This window comes from Camellia sinensis, chromosome 11, assembly GCF_055761805.1.
Source record: "Camellia sinensis isolate YWXY chromosome 11, ASM5576180v1, whole genome shotgun sequence".
Classification (NCBI taxonomy): Eukaryota; Viridiplantae; Streptophyta; class Magnoliopsida; order Ericales; family Theaceae; genus Camellia; species Camellia sinensis.
Window position 1 is genome coordinate 39039329 of NC_138971.1, and position 22171 is coordinate 39061499.

The 22171-nt window shown below is 36.3% G+C and overlaps 1 protein-coding gene across 1 annotated transcript; it reads right to left on the reverse strand.

Annotated features, from left to right (window-relative positions):
* Positions 1-18491: 18491 nt before the first annotated feature.
* LOC114266326 (uncharacterized) lies at positions 18492-19943 on the reverse strand. The gene has a single exon (XM_028207207.2). The coding sequence runs from the start codon at positions 19941-19943 to the stop codon at positions 18492-18494; it is 1452 nt and encodes a 483-aa protein (XP_028063008.2).
* Positions 19944-22171: the final 2228 nt, after the last annotated feature.

Genomic DNA, 22171 nt, shown 5'->3' on the forward strand with positions numbered 1-22171 from the left:
GACAATTACCAATTTGAATATCTTCCACTTAAACCTTTTGAACTGTTGTTGTGCTGAGCTGTTTGAACATCTGTTTTGGACTGTTTGAACTTCTGATTTAATCAAATATTAAATACATTCTAACAACATTTAGGATAAAGGTTTAGGTGAGAAATAATGGGACAAAATAAATTTTGATTCTATTTTTCTTTTTCAAATAAATTAAAATATAATTAAATAAATCATCAAAATAAATTTTGGATTCTATTTTTCTCTTTCAAATAAATTAAAATATAATTAAATAAATCATCAAAATAAATAAGTCTAACAATCTATAAATTGCCATATCTTCTTGAGTGGTGAATGATTTTCCTTTCTTTATTTTTTATGTATCTTCCATATTAATTGTGTGAAAAAAATATATATATATATAATTGAAGATATTTTGCTGTGAACTCAAATTGGTGAAACACGGTGTATGTATTTATACCACTACAAAAATATGATCCATTTTTTTTAGCTGTTGAATTTATAGCTGTTGATGTCTTGTTTGGAAAATAGCTGTTTTTTTACTTCCAGATTGAAATGGAGCCGTTGGGCTCATGTTACACATTCCAAGACACTACCCTCACCATTGGATCTTTATATAATCCAGCGGTTGAGATCAACTTTTACAATCATTTTCCTCTCTCTTTCATTTTTCACCCTTGAGATCAACACTCTTTCTATCTCTCTCTTTCTCACTCTCACCAATCGTCTTCCTCTCTCTCTTCCTCTCTCTGTTTCTCTATTTCTTCTTTTTTTCACCAATTGTCTTCCTCTTTTCCTCCATGTTCCCACCGATTATCTCTCTCTCTCTTTCTCCTACCATCATCACCGGTCGTCTCCCTCTCACTCCCTCTCTCTATATCTCTCTCTTTAACCTAAATCTTTCTCTACCTCACATATCACACAATCCTGAAAGCCTTAACCATCTTCTCCACCAAAATCGCATATCACAAATCACAAAGCCATAGCCCTAACAGATCTAGCCCTCACAGAAGATGGAGAAAATGAAGATGGCCACAAAGAAGATGAAGACGAAGAAGATGATTGTTGAAATCTATTGGAATATGAACAACAAATGGCAAATCCAGGTATTTATTATTTTAAGTTTTGTTCATATTCTGAGATTCTGAGATTTGAAGTTATGAAATTGCTTGTTGAGATTTATTGAAATTGCTAAAATTGTTTTATTGAATCTGAGATTTATTGAATATGTTTGAGATTTTATTGAGATTTATTGATTGTCGTTGACTGATTAAATAAAAAATAAAAATAAATAAATAACTTTGTTGATTTTGGGTAAATTAAAAAAAAATTATTGAATTTTTTTTTTTTTGGTGAATTCTGATAAAAAAAATGATGAAACAAGTTTCTGTAAAATTTGTTTTGTTGGGAGAGAGGGAGGGAAACGATTGGTATTGGTTGAGTTGGCACAATTGGCAGCTACCACAACTTTTGTCAAATTTGACACAAGTTTTGGCATTTGTCAAATTGGATAGATGTCATATTCAACTATTGGAGTACTGATTTTAAACTTCAGCTGCTATATTATAGCTTTGACTGCTCCAATAGAAAACCATTGGAGATGCTCTTAGATGTCATTTTTGTGGGCTACAATCAAACGGTCAGGAGTTCCCCCAAATGGAGGTGTTCATTGAAGATATAAAAGATAAAGGGTGTGTTTTGTTTGTGTTTTGAGATAAATTTTCAAAAAAAGAAATTTTGGAAGAGAGATTAGAAATTTTTTTAATTTGCTTAGCTATATATTTTAAAAATAATTTTGGAGTTTAGGAGCTTGAGATAATTTGATATTTTATTGTACTTAAGTAGATGCATAAAAAAAAATTATCAAGAAGGAGATATGAGAGAGAAAAAGTAATTGATTAATCTGTAAGAGGTCAAAGATAATGTAGTATATATCATCGTTATTGTGTTTTGGGAACATAGTAAAAAGCCACGTTTTTGAACAAAATGTCCAAAAACATGGCTGCCAAAAACGCAATAAAATTCTTTTGGAAAGTGTCAAAAACGTAGCCCTAAAATTACAAATTAGGGCCTATGAAAAAAAATAAAAAAATAAATCTCTTATGTTGGGTAAGAGTATTTTGGTCATTTTAATTTGATTTGACACCATAAATAAATATTAAACTAAAAACCAAAAAATTAACTTTTTACCAACTTCGCAAATCATTTTTATAAAAATCAAAAAATTTGATAAAAAATCAAAAATTAACTTTTTACCAACTTCTCAAAACAACTCATTATTCAGTACATGCGAACCTACACGTGGAAAAACTATATCGTGGTCCAAGGCATAATACAGGGATTTGTTGATAGCCGATCACGAATGAAAGTGTTATAGGGCTTAAAATTTTTAAGAAATAAATGATAAAATATTTTATATATCATATGAAAGATTTAATCATTTTATTTAATTAAAAAATTTGATACCTTTAATATTACTCTATTATAAATCATCACGTCTTTTTATATTTTTTATTTATTCAATATAAAATTATGAGTTCCATTATCTTCATTGATCACAGCTCACACATGAGACATTAAAGTTGTGTTTGGTAGAATTTATAAATATGATTTGAGAGTAGGAGTTGTATTTTGAGTTTGTGAGTTGTGGAATTATGATTTGAGTGTAGAAAATTTGTTTGGTTATAGTTTTTGAATAAAGTATTAAATTGAGTTCTTAATTGTATGTAGAATTGAGCTTTAAAAATTTGATGTGACATGTGAAATAAGAAAATTTGTTTGGTGATGAATTTTCAAAATACTTTTCAAAACTTATTGCCATGACTACCAAATAACTTATTGCCATGTCACTGTGCGTAGATAAAATAATATATGATTTATTAAAAATATGATAGTTATGTTTTATTTCTCATAAATAAAATTTTATATATAAGTTTAAGAATTTTGTTTTAAATGTTTCTTTACTATATTATATAATATAGATAGATTAAAATTGTTATATTGACAATTAATAATTAAAATTATGTTTGTCATAAAAAAAATTGGCATATGGCTTTATTTGATATGTGAGTTGACTATTTTAGTTTAGGATTAAAAGGTCTCGTTTGAGATTAACTCTTTAGCTTTTCTGACTTTTGTGAGAGAAAAAATGAAATGATTATATTTTGGATATGATATTTTTTAACTTGAGGCTAAAAAATCTATTTTATTTCTTTGCGGTTATTTTAGCCTCAACCCACCCCAACCCAACTTCCCAAATCAGTGCATAGTTTACTTCACTATTTTAAAATAAAAATATATGAATTTTAAAAAATTGTCATATTAGTTTTTGAAAGGAGAAATAATTAAAGAAATTTTAAAAACTTAATGAGTAAAGAAGAACAATATTTTTATTTATATAATAATATAAATAAGGATAGGTAAAGATAGATTAAAATTAATCATAAATATAGCTATATTTAAAACGACATGATTTTGTATAGTTATATTTTAAATTCCAAAATTTACTTTTTAACTTCCTACATAAAAAGATTCAAAATTTTAAATTACATATGATTTTTTTAAAAAAACATATGAACTCATAGTGGAATAAGGAGAGAAGTATCATAAAGGAATAGAGGATCTGCACATATTAAAGATAAATAATTAAATAATTGACTAACACCCTTAATAGTTTTGAACAAATAGATTAAAAATAATATTTTATTCTTATAAATTTGAAAAAATATTATATGCCTTTGAAGTAATGATTTGCACCACCTGTTAATTAACACATATCATAATATCAAAAAATATTAAAAGTAATTTTTTTTTTTAAAAAAAAAGTAATGATATACAAACATAAAATCAATACAAAAAACTTATTAATAATGATTTTGTTTGGATTTTAATCTATCACTTTATAATGAGTGATATGTTTTTTTATTATAGAAATGACCCTATTATGCCATTTTAGTATGATAATTTTAGTAAAACAATATCAACTAACAAAAAATAGATAATAGCTGGTAGAAAAGAGGGAGAAATGACACACGAAATATAAGATACAAAAACAAAAAATAGTGTACCTAAAGAATGAAAGAGTCTGTTTAAAAAATACAATAGACTAAATATAAACTAACTTCCAAATTGTCTCCTAAAGAAAGTTAAAAAATAATAAATTTTATCGTTTCGTATATATAATATTTATAGGGCAAGGAAAACTTGAATGGCTTGAAAAAAGTATAATGTATGATGGTTAAGGGTTTTGGATAGGATAAAGAATTGGTTATGGAAAGAATGCACAAGAAATCATGGAATCATTATAAAAAAAATAATAAATCATGAGATTTAAAAAAAAAAAATTATATATAGTATAGATATACTTAAATTTATTTGGGAATAAAAAAGTGTTTAATTATGGAACAGAGTGAGAAAATCTAGATAAAAAGTTTAATTTTTTTTTTTATGTTAGACTTAATTTTAGATTTTATATAGATCAAACTAGTTGTGAAAGATAATTGTGTTTTTAAAAATAAATCTTTCTCATTTTTTTTTAGATGAAATACATGAATTGCTTGACCAAATGAACAGTTCAAATTATTAAAATAGAAACTGCAGTAGACTTTACGGGCCCAAACAACGTCCTTTGGTCCATTATAGATTGGAAGAAATCTATCTCCTACCATGACAAATATGCAATGGGAAAAATCACAATCCATATATATATACATATATTATAAAACACAAATTTTATCATTATTTTTTCTATACTTAAATATCTCTTATTCAAACTTAGTAAATAGTTTGCTTTGTTAGAGTTTTTCAAAAATACTTTTCAGAAAATTATACTTTCTTATTTTTCATATTTTTTTATTTTTACTGAATTTTTTTAATATTTTAAGCATTTTTTAAAAAAATTTTAGACATACCTAACAAAAATATACTTAAAAAGTAAAAAATTTGTGAAAAATTAAAAATTCACTAAATACCAAAAATATATTTTTAAAAAAAATATGAGAATTCAGTACATTTTTTATATTTTTATGTATTTATTAATTTTTTAAAATATTTTTTCACAAATTTTTTACTTTTTAGATACATCTAAGTAAAGTAAAGAAAATATTTAAAATTTTAAAAATATTCATTAAAAATAAAAAAAAAATACAAAAATTTAATTTTTAAAAAATTTAATCTAAAAAACTCAAACTAAATACGATTATCTAATTATTTGCACTCCTCTTATTTTGTCATGAATGCATATACTTCAAAATAAACTAGAAGTACTAATGATGGCTTTGCTTTATTTATTTATTATTTTTTTGTAACCATTTGTTTTGCCCATACCTCACATCCATGTCATTGTAATTAATCATATGGAAAGAGAGTCATGTTAGTTGTTGATATAGCAAAATCTAAGAGATCTTATGCCCATTCAATGATATCATTTAAAAATTTCTTGGAGCTGTACGTGGATGCAGTTGACTAACGTAAAGTGTGGGATATGGAAAAGATTGGATGAGAATTTCATAGTAGGTATGATTCAGATTAGATTATGTGGAAACTTAAAAAGTTTTGAGTCTTGACTAGGACAAAGAATTTTGTGGTGGATGCAAAGTCATTGGATTTGAAATTCCTTGCCTAGCCCTTAATGCTCGAGTTTGTGAATTTTTGAATTTCTTTTTTATTTATTTTTTTCACTATATATGAGTAGGTGTTAATATTATAATTTTTTCAGTTCTTCTACTTTCGAAAAAAATAATTACATAATTAAATACAATCCTTTTATATAGGTGTAGAATTCATAAAAAAAAAAAAAAAAAATGAAACTCACTTCATATAAGAAGATTATGTCCAAATTTTTGTTTCCTTAAATTTACTTAATTGAAAGAGTTGAATGCAATAATATGTTTTATTTTTTATTTAAGAGATGGATTTTTTGAGACTTTACATTAATGGGATGCAATTTTGAAATCATAATGCTTTGTTATATGTTACAGTGTGTGTTAGTACAACGGTTGGGATTAGGTCAGGCTAGTCCATGAAAAAAGAGTCCAAGCCAATTAATGTGCTAAGCTTAGTAGGCTTTTTCTAATAGGCTCGAGTCGGCTTGTAAGCCAAAACCTTAAGTTCAAACATTATGTAGCAAAAAACTAGGTTGAAATGGGCTCGTGGGTTAGGTTGATGTACAAGTTAATGTTTGCCTCTTAGGGTACCAGCAAGTCGGGGCTTGCGGCCAGGCAACAAACTTAGTTCAACGGATTGAGATTAAAAGCCTGTATTTTGGTTCTTTTTATTTTTTCTTGTTTCCTTCATATTTTTTGACGAGCCAATTGTAACGAGTTAACAAATTTGACCCCTGAGCTAGGTCGAGCTTCAAACCATAGGTCTAAGCCCAATCGAGTCTCATTTGAGCTAAGTAAAAGCTTAATGGATCAAGCAGGCTTTCAAGCCAAATAATTGTAAGAAATGGTTTGGGAAAAAAAAAAAAATTTCTTAAACTTTAGTCTATTTTTTAAGTGGGACTCATGCGCCAAAGTTAGCGGGTACATGTGGCAAAGCATTCTTTGTCGCATAACGATTCACGTCATATATTTAGTTGCTCAAAACTATTATTGGGTGAATGTGAAATCGATACCAAAATGAGTACCATAAAAATGGTGTTTTGGTAAAATTTCCATAAAGGATGTAGTAAAGGTTTGTCCCACATTGCTTTGGTGGGCAAGCTTGGTGTGGATTTATAAGTTTTGAGTTTGCATCTTTGGGAGGGCCCCAAGGGGTACCCAAGTTTTGTGGAAGGGTAAGGTCATGGACTAGACCCATTGGACCCAAAACAAACACAAACGCCGCGAGTACATGGTGTGAGGTTAGGTTGGACTTGTCTAGCCCAATACTTATCTTTTTAGACCAAAAACATTTGAATTTTATTTTTTTTAAAATTAAATTCTTACCCTTTAGAATTTGAATTTTGGTTTGAAATTCAAAATAAATTCTGAAATGACCCCAACGTTCAGAAACGTTGGCAGTTTGTTCCAACACAGCTTTCCCTCAAACCCGAACAAATTCGTTGCCTGTTCAAAACTGTAACGAACAGATTCCATGTCTGTTCAACTCTAACCTGAATAGTGTAGACACCCCATTTTTGACCGGCCTCAAGACTTTGACGTCATCGGTTGTGCACTCGATGATTGCGCATATTTGTGCTTGTTTTGGGCGCCCGAGGGTCTTGGCTGAGTGCCTTGTCTTTGAGCCTCTTAACACTTTGTGTTTGGCCTTGGTTTTTGGGCGAAACCTTGATCCCTCTTGCCTGAGGGAGGGGAAGGGCTTGCCGGCCACTTTTGGCATCTGCCGGCCACTTTTCTCTCTTGTAGGCCACTTGGAGTGGTCGGCCGGCTAGGGGAGGTAGCCGGCTGGCCACCTTAACTGGCCGGTGGCCAATTTTTCTCCTTTTTAGATACTTTAAGATCTTTTCAGCCAGCTGTTGCTCATTGAAACTCATCATCCATACACGTGTATGGAGGGATGGAGCAAGCTTTTTGCTTGCTTGCTCTATATAAGGGGAGGTTCCTCCCTCTTTAGAGAGGTTCACAAATTTCAGAGCTGAAATCTCTCTCTCTCTCTAGAATTCTCACTCACTCTCTCTTTATATTGTGCTATATTGAGCTTAAAAGTGTGTTTTCTTCACATATTTTCACTAAGACACCTAGTCAAACACCTTCACTTTGGAGCTGAGGTCCATTGAAGCTTGATTTGAGGTCTTAGACTTTATTTTGGCTCAGAATTGTTGTTGTCTTGCTGCTGTTCTTCAAGGGTAAGCTTCTTCCCCTTTTAAACTTGTTTTTGTACACTAGTTTGGGCCACCTTTGCATGCTGTTTTGGCCTAGTTGTCAATTACAAAAAACTCTATTTTAAAGTGTTAAAAATGTTGGTTTGAGTCCTTGTTGGAGTTAGGGGTGGTCCACCATCTTTCATTACTTATTTGCTAAGCTTTTGGGCCATCCTTTAAAGCTTTTGAAACCATCTCCTTTTGGCCCTTTAACCACTGAATTCCAGAGAAATTTCAGTGGTGGAAAGGTGGTTTTAAGGTCCAAAATGGGAGAGGGTGGTCCCCTCTCCTCTTGTCTTGCTTGTATGTGTTGATGGCCTGCCAAGTGAGCATGTGTTTCTCCCTTTTTGAAGCGTAATTCAAACATGTTTTTGTGATTTTTTGGACCTGCTCTAACTCAGTTTTTGACTGGTTTGGCCACTTGTTGCTTATATCTTACACTTGTAGTGTAATCTTGCCTAATAGCCTTGAATGCCTAATGAGTTAGTCCACTATTCTAGCATGTGTTAGCTTGACTCTAGCACATTTTTGCTAATGTTTTAGCATGCTTTAACTCTGTTTTAAATGGTCTTGGCCATGTGAGACTTGTTGTGCATTGTTGTAGTGTAAAGGCCCTTGACTAGCTTTGAGTTTCAAAGTCTCTAGCATGCTTTGCTTGAATTGTTTGCATGCCTTAGCCTCATTTCTCACATGATTTCAGTGTATATAGTGTAGTCACACTCTCACATATCTCACTCTTTCATAGCTTTTGAGAGTTGTGCTTTATACCTTGTTTATGAGCCAATACATGAGCATGATTTTCTTGTTTTTCATGCTATCATCTCAGCACATTTTAGCCTCTGTTTTGACATATTTGAGGTCTGTCCAGAGTTAGTTTGGTCCTTTGAGTTTGATATTGCATGCTCCTAGTGTAATGCACTTCACTAGCTTTGGTGCTTTTGGCCTTTTAGCATGTCTTGCATGTATTGCTTATATGATTTAGTGTCTTTTGCATGCCATTTCAGTGTTGAAATTTCTGCAACCTTCCTCCATGCTTCATTCTTTCATTTGTTTTGAAAGTGGTCTTAAGCCCCTTGTTGGCTTATGCATGGAATCGAGGCTCTCATGCCTAATGGTTTTAGCCTTCTCTTGAGGGTTTTTACTAACCAAAAGCATGAGGCTTCTTTCATGCTTAAGGTTCTTGTGGCTTAGGTCATCTTTCCAATTAGAGGACTTTCACATTGGACCAAATCAATTAAGGAATGGTTTGGTAATGTAAATGAGTAAACAAGAAATGAACCAAGTAAAACATGAGCAAGATAACATATGTGTGTTGCATTGCATGTGTTTGGATCGGACGTTAATCCAAACACAAGAAATGTGAGACGTTTTATACTCAAAATGATGAAACGTGTCGCATTTCTTGGTCGCCAACACCCTTGATTATGCATGATAGGGTGGAGACACTTTGAGTCTTATGTGCGCATTCACTGAGCTTGTACAAGCTTAGTTTTTGGGCCATCATGCATCGAGATGCTTGATTGGTGGCTTGAGAGCCAAGTACCACACTCCTTTGAGCTTGAGACATGATGAAGAGGGTGGTAGTACACACATTTCTTGACAAATACGTTGTCTTGGCTTTGCTGCTCTCTGTTGCAGCAAAGGCAGAATTTTGGAAAGAAAAGTGGCTGGTCGGCCACTTGCACTAGCCTACCGACCACTTATACTGGCCGGCCGGCCAGTTGAGGTATCCTACCGACCAGTCGGCCACCTGCAGGAGAAATTGCCAAAATGTTCCTGTGTTAAGGGAGAGATGCAATCTGGAAGTTCATATGATGTTCTAAGATCACCGCGAGTGCAAACAGAGGCAACTCATGGCAAGGTAATGCATTTTTGGGCGAACCAAACCGAGCATGCATGTCTCCCTCCCCTCGAGGCCATTTTACTGCTTTACTTAGTTAGTTAATTTGTCATTTTCTGTAATTAATTAGTTAATGTGCTTAGTTAATTAATTCATTTTGTAATATTTAGCTAACTTAGAATAGTTAGTTAATTTCAAGTCTTGTGTTGTAATAAGTAATTAGCTAAGTTAGTTAATTAGTTGGTTTGTAATAGTTAGTTTAGCTTAGTGTAGCTTTGCTCATTTATTCGGACCCTCTGTCGAGAGGGTACAGTGTTGTAATAAGGGTACATATGTGTGTGCATGTCTTCCAACCCCAACTTCTTTCTCCCTTTTATTTAACCGCTTTCGATGGTTAGTTTAGGTCATTTTTCAATTAGCATACCTTATGCTTTGTATGTTTGCATCATTCATTTGTATTGCATGCACCGGGCTTGGCGCATCATTCAAACTGCATTGTATTTTAGTACTTACTTGAATACGTGTTTCAAGGCATGTTATCAAGTTGCATTCATATGCCATTTTAGATAGCCGAGCCTATTTAAATCACATTATTGCATGTGTTGTATTAGGTATCTTGTATAGTTAGGATCATGCATGATTTCTAACTAGCTTCTTTTTTGGCTTGGAGTACACTGTAAGTGTTTACACTTTAGCATCTTTGCATGAGTGTGAGTGTTGTCATATTAGCATGCTTGCCATGAGGCTATTTGCTTAAGTGATTAACTGCATGAATACTTGTGGGTGAAGGCTTGATTGCCTGAATTGGAACAACTCGATGATTATGAGTTGTAAGCCCACTTTGCGAAGTGACAAAATCATATTTTAAAGTCCACTTGAGGGTGGCAAATCCGCGTTTTAGCCTACTTGAGGGTGGCATTTTCAAACCATTTTCGAAAACAAACATGAGTTGTTTTGTTCCAATTCTTGCGATTTAGTCTATACTTGTATGTTGTGCGCATCACATAGTAAGTTAGGTTAATAATCAGACAAGAACACATCAGATTTTAAAACGACATATCATGTTTAGTAGAGGCCGATTCTTTGATCGGGCGAGTGGGGGTGCTCATTTCAGGACATTCCCCTCTTATACCCAAGTTCTCGAGCCGAGGCAACTTTGGTGATGACGGACACGTGGCCTTTGGCATGAGTCAGGGTTTCCTAAATTTTTCAAAAATAAAATATTTAAGTGGCGACTCTGTAATCTGGCAAAGCAGTCCATGTTTGGCGGTTTTTTATTCAAAATTGATTTTTCAAAACTAATTGCCAGATTTGGACTCTTTAGTGTTTATCAGTCTCACATTGCACTTTGTGAGATTAGATTCAGAACTGTGACAGAAGTCCGAGCTGTAGAACGACCAATTTGCGCCTTCTCCGAAAGGGAGGGCACGCGAAGAAAGTCGGGCGCTACAAATAGCCACCAAATCTCCTATAAATAGACAAGTCCTCCATTTGGTTTAATCCAATTTTTATTTTTCTTTTCTACTTTTACTTCCTACATTTTGCTGCATAAATTTTCTGTGAGAGAGAGTATAAACACAGAGTATATTCGCTAGGCAATTAGTTGGTAATCTTGCTACTAGTTGTCGTTGATCATTTTATCCTAGGAGATAAATGTCCAGAATCTGAAAGTACTGTAGAGAGAACGAATCTGTCTTAAGGACACAATGTTCAACACTGGACTTGATCGAATTTTCTAATAAAATAATACTGTAAGTATTTGGTTTGATTTTCTGTTTTCATTATTTTATTTTTTTCAGATTCTGTTGGCTTTTTGGCTTTCGAAGGTTATTATTGTAATTGCGAGTATGCCAGCAAGGATCAATTAGTCCTTACAGAAAATTAATTGCCAACTAATTATCAGACGATTGCGTTTTAGTTCTTTCAGCCCCAATGAAGAGAACTTTTACTGGTGGCTTGATTTAGGAGAATTAAGCAAAATAACAATTAAATGAAGAACAATTGAAGTATTTAATTAACATGAAAAAACTTACAATGATCCAAACTCAGCCTCATAGAGGTTTACAGCGACAATCTATTTGAAACTACTCCTATGAACGAAGTGCAGTGCAGGAATTTAAAGTACGGAAAATGTAAGACTGAAAATGTAAAACTGGAAAGAAAAATAAGTACAATAAGACTGGTTTTTTTGGATCTGAGTCTGGGGGGTTTTTTTGGGGCCTTCTCTGCTATTTATACTTCTCGAGATTGACCATCGAACTGCGTTTCCGACCGTCGAACTGCTCCTCCATGACCGCTGATCATGTTGCCTTGTAATTAGCTCACTATGTCATCACTTGTAGTTAGACTTCCCTCATAAATTTGAATTTAAATGTGAGTAACCGTTGAAGCCACATCTCCTTGCATCTCTTTGTTGATTCACTGTTGCTCAGATCTCATAATAACCAATACTAACTGCCACGTGTACGATCAGGATCGAAGACTTGAATAGTCTTCCTGTATTACCCTTATTCTGCCACGTGTCGAATTGTAATTGGCTTGTACAAAATATATAGCCAACATTACCCCCCACACTAATATACCCAATACTTGGTGATATTAGTGGATCAAGGTCTTTTACCCACGTCTTAGAACGTACATGGGCTTTGCGTTCTTCTAGAAATGCAACTATCATTCATCATCTGCATTAACTCCCCTTCAATCTTTTGAACACCCCCACCACCTTAGTATTCGAACAGACTGATACGTTTTTATGGCCGAATCAATTTCCTCCTCCATTGATCGAGCACACGAAGAGTCATCTGATGATGCTGTCCCTCCTCGACAGAACCTCCATGCATTAATTAGCCACCTTTACCTACCTTTCTATATTCAGGTCATGGATGCCTTTGCCAATTATCAACCCTTGGACTACGAACACATTGCCCTTAATCTTTTGATTCAGAAACTTACAAATATGGACATGGGAAATTCTTCCTCTAATTCACCCTTGGACTACGAATGAACTGCTCTCAATCCTTTGATTCAGAAAGTTACAAATATGGACATGGGAAGTTCTTCTTCACAACCCTCTGCATGGGATAAGGCTGCAGCTTCTTCTTCCTCTAGGACTTCTAACTGGACACACTGGTCAAAACCTGAGGCTTGTGATTTAAAGGAGCGGATCAACCATCACTTTGTCGAGTTTACTGACCCTTTAGAGTTCCCTTCCTATGCGCGAAGCTCGGTGGTGTATCCTTACGTACCCATCGATCATCGACGCAGTTTGGAGGAAAATCTGCTTGTAGCATGGTATACATCCTCCATGCCTACAAGGGTAGTGCATGCTGCCCGACGCCTCGAAGAGGCACAAGGGTACAATCCATCATTCTTAGCCCAGAAGGCGAAGATTTGTTTTTCTGACTAGCTCGATTATATTAATGCCCTTATTCCTTCTGCCCTTGCTCCATCTCTTGAAATAGAAGTATCTACACCTTCTTCTCCGCCAAATCCTTGCTGGACAGAGAGACTGAGGCTTGCTGTCACACCTCTAAACCCGCCCCTAGCAGTTTGGGCATGACCTATGCAGAAATAGATACTTAACCTGATATATAACATAGGGGCCTGAACGGAAGCATTGATATCATAAGATAATATATAAAAAAGTATGACATCCATTGAGCTACTATTACCATGCCAGGATCACATTGCAAAAAGGAGATACACCTTAGAGAACTAGTTATATACATAGGCATATACAGAACCAGCCTCGTGGGTGGGTGTATAACAAAAACATTATATACATTTCCTCCTAAGCCAATAACTAGAGTATACTCCATAGTCTAGAAAAACACCACAAAAATGAACGGCTTCGATCAAAGGCCTGGCTATGCTTAGGCTGACAAAAGTGTGACGGTGACAGGGCTAGGACCGACCTCCAGGTTGGTTACCTACAGAAACAAACATAACATAGAGTGAGCCAGGCTCAGTGAACAATAGTACATACATGCTTCACTACTCATTTATAGAGAACAACGTAAATAAAGCAGTAATCACGTAGTTAGTTTGGTTCTGTACAACTTTGTAGAACAACATTGTCGGTTTCACAACTTCACAAATTGGCCCTTGGCCTGATGGGTTCACACATTCACAAACTAGCCTTTGGCTTCATAGAGTAATAACTTATCACATTGGCCTTTGGCCTTTTGGATTCACAATTTCACAAGTTGGCCCTCGGCCTCATAGGTTCTTATTTCACAAGTCGGCCCTTGGCCTCTTAGGTTCATATTTCACAAGTGGGCCCGTGGCCTCATAGGTTCTTATTTCACAAGTCCGCCCTTGGCCTCTTAGGTTCATATTTCACAAGCTCTTTCGACGTTTCCATAATTTCATATAGTTTCGCAATTCCATGATTTCACACCGTTCCTTAAATAGCATACATGTTCAACACAACGTTACTAACAATATTAATTAACGTGATCACGGTACATTGATAGTACTATTACTCACTGTGTTGCGATGGGGCACTAGTTCCTCCTGAAGCGTTTCCTACACATACACAAAGATACAAATTAGTTCCTCTTTTCTTATTAAATCAACCCTTGACTCGTTCACTTCGACGGAATTAATGAACATCAAAATAACATCAATTGCAGGTTTCAACAACATTACAGGATCCAGCACGTAAAACGGAGCAATTCGTATTTTCCAGCTTGGGCCGCACGTGCGGCTAGGATCCCCGCACGTGCGGCAAAGTCTCCCGCACGTGCGGCAGTGACGCCCCGCACGTGCTTTTTTAGCAGTGTTCAACACCAAAATTCCCCATTTTTCCCGCACGTGCGGCTGGGGCTCCCGCACGTGCGGCCTTGGCCCCCCGCACGTGCAGCGATTCTAGTCAAAATTGTCCGAAAATTCCTTCAAAATTCCATTTTTGTTTGGGTATCTTTAGAGGCTCATCTTAACTATAAATTGATAGTCTAAAGGTCCAAATTCATGTGATTAAGAATCAAAATACATGCATCAAGTGAGTATAAGTTAGATCATTACTCTTAAGTTCATAAACTCATAAACATAAACTCATAAACACATTCACTCTCATAAGATTCTAACGTAAACACATATGCATAAAAACCATGTCATATAATTGAATTCAAGCAAAGGAATTGAAGGAAAGAGTGTAGCTTCTTATAGCTCCTTCAAATTAAATCAAAACATTCACAAATAAGGTTATCTTGCCAATTTCCTTCTTACACACACATAGCACCACAATCCCAACCCTTAAGTAACATGATTATGAGGATAAGATAGACATCCACATACCTTACACTTGAATTTTCAAATCTCCAACCTTCTTGATACTCCACTCTCACTACCTTTCAAGTCTTCTCTCCTTTAGTCTTTTTCCTCAGGAGCTATTTTAAATTAGAAGGTTTTTGATCAAATGGCCCAAGAGCACATATATATCTTATAAAGGGTGAATAAGACAAAATCCAATCGTTTAATCATTCCCAAATCAAATTTCTGCAAAGATGCTTATTATTACTTAAAAATTATGTTGTTTCCAAATATAAAATCAATTTTGGATTATCAAATCTCTAAGGCTCTCAATTTCTAAGTCACACATTCCAATTGTGACAGATCTTTTCCTTACTAAACAGATAGGCTCAATTCATAAGTTCCATGTACCTACACTTAATTTCTCATGAAATTTTTCATTAAGGATTAGAATGTACAGAATAAGAGACTAACCATATACCAGAATCAGATATGAGAGTCGGGTTATTACACTCTCCCCCCCTTAGATAAATTTGGTCCCACAAACTTGCTTTACCTTAAAACGGAAATAGATGCGGATATTGGTGTTGCATTTCCTCTTCTTTTTCCCAAGTAGCCTCAGTTCCGTAATGTTCTTGCCACTCTACTTTTACCATTGGAATTTCTCGATTGCGTAACTGCTTTACTTGTCGATCCAGGATTCGAAGTGGTTTTTCTTCATAGCTCAACTTATCATCCAACACAATTTGGTGGTAATTTATGACATGAGATGGATCTGAAAGGTATCCCAGAAGCATAGAGACATGGAACACGTTATGTACTTGGCTCATACTCGGTGGAAGGGCCACTCGGTAGGCTACCTGGCCCACTCTTTCCAGAATTTGAAAGGGACCAACATACCGGGGTGTTAACTTACCCCGTTTCCCAAATCTCAGATGTCCTTTTATTGGGGTGACTTTTATGAACACATGACTATTCACTTCAAATTCTAAATCCCTTCGTCGGTTATCTGCATAACTCTTCTGTTTACTTTGTGCAGTTTTCAGTCTTTCTCGAATAATCTTAACCTTTTTAGTTGTCAACTGCACAATTTCAGGCCCTAGCAAAGATCTATCCCCAATTTCGGCCCAACACACAGGGAAACGACACGGTCTCCCATATAGAGCTTCAAAAGGTGCCATCTCAATACTCAAATGGTAACTATTGTTGTATGCAAACTCTATCAGCGGTAGATGGGTTTTCCAACTTTCTTGAAAATCCAGCACACACATTCGGAGCATATCTTCTAGAGTTTGTATTGTTCTCTCGGATTGACCGTCAGTCTGTGGATGAAAAGCTGTGCTGAACTTTAATTCTGTACCCATTGTTTCCTGTAGACTCTGCCAGAATCTTGAAACAAACTTTGGATCCCTATCTGAGACAATTGAGACCGGAACACCATGAAGCCTGACAATTTCATTCACATAAATTACCGCAAGTTTGTCTGCATTATACTGAGTTTTCATTGGAAGGAAGTGAGCGGACTTAGTTAACCGGTCTACAATGACCCATATAGAATTCATACCTCGAGGAGTCTGTGGTAACCCCACGACAAAATCCATGGTCAAATGTTCCCACTTCCATTCCGGGATTGGAAAGGGTTGCAATAGCCCTGCTGGTCTCTAATGTTCTGCCTTCACTTGCTGACACTATAAACATTTAGAAACGAATTCTGCGACCTCCTTTTTCATACCTGGCCACCAAAAGTTTTGTTTCAAATCTCGGTACATTTTGGTACTTCCCGGGTGCATCGAAAACCTCGAGGCATGGGCTTCTTCTATTAGTTTCTGTTTAAGTTCCAACACATTAGGGACATATATTCTGTTTTGAAACTTGAGCACTGAATCCACTAAACTGAACCCCGGTTTTGGTTTTGTCTCCAACTCATCACATATTTTTTGTAGTATTTCATCTTCCATTTGATGTAGTTTGATCTCTTCAAATAAGGTTGGTTGAGCTATCATCACTGCTATTACGACTTTCTGTCCATGTATCACAAGATCCACATCCATTTTATCTGATTCAATCATCAACTCCTTTTTCTCCGCAAATAGGTTTTCCAAATCTCCCATATTCTTCCGACTAAGTGCATCCACGACTGTGTTGGATTTACCAGGGTGGTAATGGATCTGCAAATCATAATCTTTAATCAGCTCCAACCACCGCCGTTGTCGCATGTTCAACTCCTTTTGGGTAAAAAGGTACTTGAGACTTTTGTGGTCGGTATAAACTTCGCAAGTAGTGCCATACAAATAATGCCACCATATCTTCAAAGCAAAAACTACTGTGGCTAAATCCAGGTCGTCTGTGGGATAATTCTTTTCATGGGGTTTCAACTGTCGAGAGGCATACGCGATAACTCTTCCATTCTGCATAACTACACAACCAAGCCCTTTATGCGAAGCATCACTGTAGATTACAAACCCTTCGGTACCGGATGGTAAGGTCAGAACTGATGCTGTAGTCAACTTTGTTTTCAATTCCTGGAAAACAGATTCTCGCTCTTCTGACCATTCAAATGCAACTCCCTTCCGAGTCAGTTGTGTAAGCGGCACAGCGATTCTGGAAAAATCTTGAACGAATCTCCTGTAATATCCGGGTAATCCCATGAAACTACGCACTTCAGTTACATTGGTAGGAGTTGGCCAATTCACAATCGCCTCAATTTTGTGCGGATCAACAGAGACTCCTTCCTTTGTTATTACATGCCCCAAAAATGCCACCTCTTGTAGCTAGAATTCACATTTCTTTAGCTTTGCATATAACTTCTTCTCTCTAAGTGTTTGAAGGACTAGGCGAAGATGATCCTCGTGAGCCTCTGCACTCTTTGAGTATATAAGGATATCATCGATAAAGACCACCACAAACTCGTCCAGGTAAGGCTTAAAGACATGATTCATTAGATCCATAAATGCTGCCGGTGCGTTAGTAACTCCAAAGGGCATGACTAGAAATTCGTAATGGCCATACCGGGTTCGAAAAGCTGTCTTCTCCACATCATCAGCTTTGACCTTCAATTGATGGTATCCAGACCGTAGATCAATTTTTGAGAAAACTTGTGCCCCTTGTAGTTGGTCAAATAGATCGTCAATTCGTGGTAAGGGGTACTTGTTTTTGATTGTTACCTTATTGAGTTCTCTATAATCAATACACAAACGGAGTGTTCCATCATTCTTTTTCACAAACAGAACTGGCGCACCCCAAGGGGATACACTCGGACGGATGAATCCCTTATCAAGCAAATCCTGTAACTGAATCTTTAATTCTTTCATTTCAATTGGCAACATCCTATACGGAGTCTTAGAAATAGGTTGAGTTCCCGGCACCACGTCAATTATAAACTCAATTTCACGATCCACCAACTACCCTGGAAATTCTTCGGAAAAAACATCTAGAAATTCACGAACAACTGGGATCATATCAATATCCCCATTCATCACTTGTCCCCCTCAGAATACTGCAGAAATACCCCTGACACCCTTTCTGAATTAGTTTACAAGCCTTGACTGCAGAGATCAGATAAGGTGGCGAAGTCACTTCCTGTCCCTAAATAATAGACTCTGATTGTCCCGGAGGGTGGAAATTGATTTGCTTAGTCAAGCAGTTTATAGTTGCACCATAATCACTCAGCCAATCCATTCCCAGAATAACATCAAAATAGGTCATGTCAAGAGGTAACAAATTGGCATACACCCGAATATCCCCAAGTTGAAGTTCACAAGCTAAGTATACGGAAGCACAGATCATAGAGTCTCCCAAAGGGGAAGACACACACAACATATAAGACAAGTTTTCTTCAGGTTTATCTAAATTAGGAGCAAATAGTTTCGACACAAAAGAGTGGGTGGAGCCAGAATCAAACAATACATGAGCAGAATGACCATGAACAATAAATGTACCTGACACCACTGTTGCCGCATTTTGTACATCTCCTGGAACCAATGCGAACACCCTGCATTGCCTTGCAGTATCTTTATTATTAGTAGGTTTAACAGCTGCCTTTGCGTTAGGGGTTGGTGTAGACCCCGCGGAACTAGTGGCAGTCCTAGTGCCCGTTTGTTGAGTCCACTGTGGACAATTCCTTACCAAATGACCCGTTTTACCACACTTAAAACAAGCTCCAGTCTTCCAGTGGCAAGTCCCACGATGCTGCCTTCCACAGTCTGGACACACAGAAGTGGAGCTTGGAGCAGGGGTGGTGGTGCTGGAGTTCCCCGAATTAAGCTTCTTATTTGGTGGAGTAACTGATCCCTTTGACCATTGATTGTTCTGCCTCTTTCCTTTCCACTCGGAAATCCGACTCTGAGCAGCAAGATTTCCTTCTGCTATAACGGCCCTTTCTAGCAAATTGACATAAGTAGGTAGCTTTAACATATTGACCCGGTCTAGGATAGCACCCCGTAATCCCCCTTTAAATTTTCGTGCTTTCTTATAATCCGTATCTACCATATGAGGCGCAAACCGAGCTAATTCAGCAAATTGGGCTTCATATTCTACAACAGTCTTACTTCCTTGTCTAAGGGTTTCAAATTCAGTCACCTTTTTATCTCGCATACTTTGGGAAAAGTACTTATCATAGAACAGTTCCAAAAACCTATCCCATGTTAAGCCCTGATGCATCGTTCTCGTGAGCATCCACCATCTTCGCGCCTTGTCTTCAAGAGTACAGGCGGCAAGTTGCACTTTCTGAACTTCAGTACATGGAAATACTTCGAACAATTTCTCTATTCCCAACACCCATGTTTCAGCTTTCATCGGTTCTATTCCTCTCTTGAATGACGGTGGTTTCATCTTTTTAAACTCCTTTGTGAGTGTAATGGTTCGGTCCTCAGCATGAAAATCTTGTACTACAGGTGGAGGTACCCGTGGCGGTGGCGGTGGTGATTGTTGTTGCTGTTGTTGCCGCAAAGGTTCCGCCATTTCCATAATCATTCTTTCCATTCTGTCCAACCTTGTTGAAGTGGCATCTTCCGAGTCTTCTATCCTTGTTCTCACCATAATCTACACAACAATCAATGATAAACCATAGACATAATTCAAAATTGTTAGTATTAACAGAGTACGCTTAATGTTGCCATCAATCTTTCATATACTGTCAGGATGTCATGCATGATGCCTACTCTTTTCTAGACATCCTAAAGCTCAACGGATTCGTGTGTGAGATAGCAACTCGTGCTCTGATACCACTTGTCACACCCCTAAACCCGCCCCTAGCAGTTTGGGCATGACCTATGCAGAAATAGATACTTAACCTGATATATAACATAGGGGCCTGAACGGAAGCATTGATATCATAAGATAATATATAAGAAAATATGACATCCATTGAGCTATTACTACCATGCCAGGATCACATTGCAAAAAGGAAATACACCTTAGAGAACTAGTTATATACATAGGCATATACAGAACCAGCCCCGTGGTTGGGCGTATAATAAAAACATTATATACATTTCCTCCTAAGGCAATAACTAGAGTATACGCCATAGTCTAGCAAAACACCACAAAATGAACGGCTTCGATCAAGGGCCTGGCTATGCTTAGGCTGACAAAAGTGTGACGGTGATAGGGCTAGGACCGACCTCCAGGTTGGTTACCTACAGAAACAAACATAACATAGAGTGAGCCAGGCTCAGTGAACAATAGTACATACATGCTTCACTACTCACTTATAGAGAACAACGTAAATAAAGCAGTAATCATGTAGTTAGTTTGGTTCTGTACAACTTTGTAGAACGACATTGTCGGTTTCACAACTTCACAGATTGGCCCTTGACCTGATGGGTTCACACATTCACAAACTAGCCTTTGGCTTCATAGAGTCATAACTTATCACATTGGCCTTCGGCCTCTTGGATTCATAATTTCACAAGTTAGCCTTCGGCCTCATAGGTTCTTATTTCACAAGTCGGCCCTTAGCCTCTTAGGTTCATATTTCACAAGCTCTTTCGACGTTTCCATAATTTCATATAGTTTCGCAATTCCATGATTTCACACCGTTCCTTAAATAGCATACATGTTCAACATAACGTTACTAACAATATTAATTAACGTGATCACGGTACATTGATAGTACTATTACTCACTATGTTGTGATGGGGCACTAGTTCCTCCTGAAGCGTTTCCTACACATACACAAAGATACAAATTAGTTCCTCTTTTCTTGTTAAATCAACCCTTGACTCGTTTACTTCGACGGAATTAACGAACATCAAAACAACATCAATTGCAGGTTTCAACAACATTAGAGGATCCAACACGCAAAACGGAGCAATCCGTATTTTCCAGCTTGGGCCGCACGTGCGGCTAGGATCCCCGCACGTGCGGCAGTGATGCCCCGCACGTGCTTTTTTAGCAGTGTTCAACACCAAAATTCCCCATTTTTCCCGCACGTGCGGCCATGACTCCCGCACGTGCGGCTGGGGCTCCTGCACGTGCGGCCTTGGCCCCCGTACGTGCGGCGGTTCTGGTCAAAATTGTCCGAAAATTCCTTCAAATTCCATTTTTGTTTGGGTATCTTTAGAGGCTCATCTTAACCATAAATTGATAGTCTAAAGGTCCAAATTCATGTGATTAAGAATCAAAATACATGCATCAAGTGAGTATAAGTTAGATCATTACTCTTAAGTTCATAAACTCATAAACATAAACTCATAAAAACATTCACTCTCATAAGATTCTAACGTAAACACATATGCACAAAAACCATGTCATATAATTGAATTCAAGCAAAGGAATTGAAGGAAAGAGTGTAGCTTCTTATAGCTCCTTCAAATTAAGTCAAAACATTCACAAATAAGGTTATCTTGCCAATTTCCTTCTTACACACACATAGCACCACAATCTCAACCCTTAAGTAACATGATTATGAGGATAAGATAGACATCCACATACCTTACACTTGAATTTTCAAATCTGCAACCTTCTTGATACTCCACTCTCACTACCTTTCAAGTCTTCTCTCCCTTAGTCTTTTTCCTCAGGAGCTATTTTAAATTAGAAGGTTTTTTATCAAATGGCCCAAGAGCACATAAATATTTTATAAAGGGTGAATAAGACAAAATCCAATCGTTTAATCATTCCCAAATCAAATTTCTGCAAACATGCTTATTATTACTTAAAAATTATGTTGTTTCGAAATATAAAATCAATTTTGGATTAACAAATCTCTAAGGCTCTCAATTTCTGAGTCACACATTCCAATTGTGACAGATCTTTTCCTTACT